Below are 4,227 nucleotides of genomic sequence, written 5' to 3' on the forward strand. Positions count from 1 at the left end.
GCAGTTGAACATTGATCAAGCCAGCGACACCACATAGCAGTTAGAAGGCCATTCTAGAGCTGCAGGATAAAGGAGGAGTTCTCCATGTTCCATGCTCCGCCTTCTTTTCTGGTAACCTGGTAACCGATTTTCATCTTCTTTCACACCTTCTTCCCGATGTCTCTTCTCAGGCGTCTTAGTGTTGCTAGGCGATTTAAGAATGTGTCTTAGAAAGAAAGAAGGAAAGAAAAAGAAACAGGACAAACGAATGAATGAAGTAATGAATGAAAAAATGAATGCTCATTGTAGAAATATGGACAGAGAACACACCCTTGGACAGCTCATTCTCGAGAGAGAAGGGAACAGGTTCAAAGAACAGACAGACAGATCTGTAGTAATTACAGTAGCCTGTTTATTAATCTGGTTAAGCTGTGGTAGTATTTTGTTTGTGGAGGGGTTGTGTTGATCAATGCAGCCTCCTGTTTCTGACTCTGCAGCTGACAGGACACCAGGGACGCTGGTCCTCTCCTCATCCAGCGATTAACACCCTCATTGGACCAGGACGCTCCGTAATGACACCGTAGTGACCCAGGCTCCCTTGAACACTGATCACTGGTCTTTCAGATGCAGTATGTGTCTATTAAAGTCAACATTAGCTCCCATGGCAAGTTTACAGAAAATAAAACAGACTTGGGTTTCTGGGAGCATTTAAAATGACCATTACAGTAATACTTTTTAGAAAAAAGTAGTAATGGGGCAATCACCTTACTTTTCAGGATACAGTAGACATGTCTGAAAAAAATAAATAAATAAACCAGGCACACAAACAAAACTTGTACTCATTATCTACCCAGACCAGAGAAGATGAAGAAAAGCTCTCAGTGAGAGGCTTGAAGATAGATAAGACAATTCAACACCAGAGATTAACAGTTTTCTAATATGACATGTTTAGTATCCAATTAAAAGCAGATTCCTTTTAGAAACAAGTGAAACTAGGATGCATGTTATCCCACAGCCCAGGACAGGGTTAGAGAATGAAACGAACGTTTATTGGGAAGAGAGAGCCCTTTAAATGCTTAGAGGACAGCAGCTCCCAGCTCAGCGCTGAAGCTCACCACACTGTTCCCAGGGTATCAGAAGGCCCCTGTCGTTTCTCTGCCTGCGTAAATGTCAAAAACAAAATTGGACTTTCCGTTCCCACTGGGACACGTACATGTTCCAGTTTCTATGCCTTCTGTCTGCTGAAGTTCTCTCTGCTATGGTAAATAGTTAACAAATAAAGTTAGAGATTAACTCAAAAACAATCACTCCTGACTGCATTTTTTGTTCCTGTTTGATCAGAAACCTTTTTCATGTGCTTGCGTGATCCTCCCGCCGGACGCTGAAGCTCTGCGATCTCATAGCGACTCTGTCAGCTGCTTCAGTCTGACTGGTGTTGAAAAGCAAAGTCAATCTTAGCTCATAAATCCTTCCCATCTTCTAAAGTAGACCCAGTACTATAAGACCTTTGTGTTGGTCAGCGTGTTTCACCTCACAATCATGCAGTCAGTACAGCAAAGAGCGAATTGCACTCACAGTACAAACCCCCCCCTTTCCCTGCTCTGGCTCCGCCCCCTCAGGTGAAACCCACCCTCGGGTGAAGAGTGAGCAGATGGCCCATCCCCCGCATACCACAGCACTTTTATTTAAGTGACCAGATCCTGGAGGGAGATCAGTTCTGTGATTTCCAGGATCTCTTTATCCACCAGGCAATGCATCAAAGGGAATCCACCGGGTCTTCCTCTTCCTCTTATAAAGAGAATGAAGAAGATGTAGTATGGAAACACTGTAGCAAGATCCACCATGATGCACTGGGAGTCCATAATACTTCTAGCGCAGGTGAGTTCCTGACTGGCTGTACAACTTCATTCAGCAGAGAACCAGTACAGGGTTAACCACTCCCAGCCTGAGGAGGCACGGCCTTTAACGCTCTGCCATAGCACAAGGGGGCGCTCACGTTCCTCGCTCAGCCGCAGAAGCTTCGTCAGGCGAGTTTCTCCTCCCACTTTACGGCGTTCATGGTCTATTCCACGTCAGGCAGAAGAGAGGTGCTCAACGGCGCCTCCCTGTGGAGCAGGGACTAATGCTACCTGGTGTTCAGGAGTTCATCTCTCAGCCAGCTGGGCAGGGGCTGTCCCATCCTGTACACCAGCTTTGACAGCTCAATGTTACGGTCCCTGTAGTACTCCCTCAGAAAGGCCTGCGACTGAAAGAGAGGGAGAGAGAGAGTGTGAGTGAGTGAGTGAGTGAGTGAGTGAGTGTGTGAGTGTGTGAGTGTGTGTGTGTGTGTGTGTGTGTGTGTGTGTGTGTGTGTGTGTGTGTGTGTGTGAGCAGAAGAGTGAGATATATTTAACTCATTACTACACATCGAATTAACATGTGCTTCATATCCGGACCATTTCTTTGGCTGGATTCTGTTTACTTTTTAGTGGAATGTGACCCCAGGTGTTATCAGACGAGATCAAATCTTACTTTCCTGTGTGAAAGGCACAACAACCCAAACATCGTTTCCATTTCACATCCTGAAACAGCCTCACAGGCTATGAGGATGTGTTATTATAACACCAATGTATCCTACACTGTTGTATATATGGCAGACTCTAACATGAGGGTCAGCTCCCTGCAGGAGGACGCTTTGTTCGACCGCTGCAGTCATTTCTGCAGTCAACCAGCAGACACAGTTTTGCTGGCAATTCTAGAGCTGCAGTTGCTGGCATAACTGTACGGGATCACAGAACAAGATTCATAACTGTACGGGATCACAGAACAAGATTCATAAGTGTACAGGATCACAGAACACAATTCATAACTACGGGATCACAGAACAAGATTCATAACTGTACGGGATCACAGAACACAATTCATAAGTGTACGGGATCACAGAACAAGATTCATAACTGTACGAGATCACAGAACAAGATTCATAAGTGTACGGGATCACAGAACAAGATTCGTAAATGTACGAGATCACAGAACAAGATTCGTAACTGTACAGGATCACAAAACAAGATTCGTAACTGTACGAGATCACAGAACAAGATTCGTAACTGTACAAGATCACAGAACAAGATTCGTAACTGTACGGGATCACAGAACAAGATTCGTAACTGTACGAGATCACAGAACAAGATTCGTAACTGTACCAGATCACAGAACAAGATTCGTAACTGTACGGGATCAAAGTACACGATTCCATTCACCGTCTCCAAATGTGGTCTGAGTTATTTGATCACAGCACGTCTTGGCTCGTCGCCACACGGTGGCGGTGATCCGATCATGGGAAGCACATGTTAATGCACCGTGGAACGGGGCTCTCTATGGGACAGCTGCTGAGGCTGGACACCTCACAGAAACACACGGTACCTCTGCGTCCATATCAGAGTATCTCTTCCCTTTGCTCTTGCCCAAACACTTGGTCTTGCCTCCCTCCAGGAGCTGGCACCAGAAGCCTTTTGTAGGATCGAACCTGCACAAATCAAAACAGTATTTTAGCTGGTTGAATGGAGAAATACATTTCATCACTTGTACATTTTTATAAAAACATTTTTGGTACGAGCACTGTAATACATCTAGATTGGACTTAAAAGCTCACATGTACTTTCAAAATTAGGAAAACGGTGAGGGAGTTCATTGACAAGAGTTAACTGTAGTGCACTAGCGTGTTTGATTATAGCCAGTTGATGTGTTTGTCTAGAGTTGCTGCTGAAGTCCAGCAGGGGGGGCACGGCTCAGGCTTTCCACAATCCCTGCAGGTGCAGCTCTCCGTCCCCTGGGGAGCCCACAGGGCTGCTGGGTACATAGACGGAGCAGTGGGAGTATAGCAGCAGCAGTAGATCAGAGGGATTAGATCAGAGGGAGTAGAGTAGGAGGGGTAGATCTGAGGGAGTAGAGTAGCAGGAGTAGATCAGAGGGAGTAGGGTAGCAGGAGTAGATCAGAGGGAGTAGATCAGAGGGAGTAGAGTAGCAGGAGTAGATCAGAGGGAGTAGAGTAGCAGGAGTAGATCAGAGGGAGTACAGTAGCGGGAGTAGATCAGAGGGAGTAGAGTAGCAGGAGTAGATCAGAGGGAGTAGAGTAGCAGGAGTAGATCAGAGGGAGTAGAGTAGCAGGAGTAGATCAGAGGGAGTAGAGTAGCAGGAGTAGATCAGAGGGAGTAGAGTAGCAGGAGTAGATCAGAGGGATTAGAGCAGAGGGATTAGAGTAGCAGGAGT

The 4,227-nt window shown here is 45.9% G+C and overlaps 1 protein-coding gene across 1 annotated transcript in view; it reads right to left on the bottom strand.

Annotated features, from left to right (window-relative positions):
* Positions 1 to 371: 371 nt before the first annotated feature.
* Positions 372 to 4,227, bottom strand: part of ndst1a (N-deacetylase/N-sulfotransferase (heparan glucosaminyl) 1a) — a 48,600-nt gene continuing 44,744 nt past the window's right edge. The window contains 2 exon segments of the mRNA XM_077005858.1: positions 372 to 2,224; positions 3,382 to 3,484. Coding sequence (XP_076861973.1) covers positions 2,105 to 2,224; positions 3,382 to 3,484 — 223 coding nt within the window. The 3' untranslated portion in view covers positions 372 to 2,104.

This window comes from Brachyhypopomus gauderio, chromosome 5 (assembly GCF_052324685.1).
Source record: "Brachyhypopomus gauderio isolate BG-103 chromosome 5, BGAUD_0.2, whole genome shotgun sequence".
NCBI classification, from domain to species: Eukaryota; Metazoa; Chordata; class Actinopteri; order Gymnotiformes; family Hypopomidae; genus Brachyhypopomus; species Brachyhypopomus gauderio.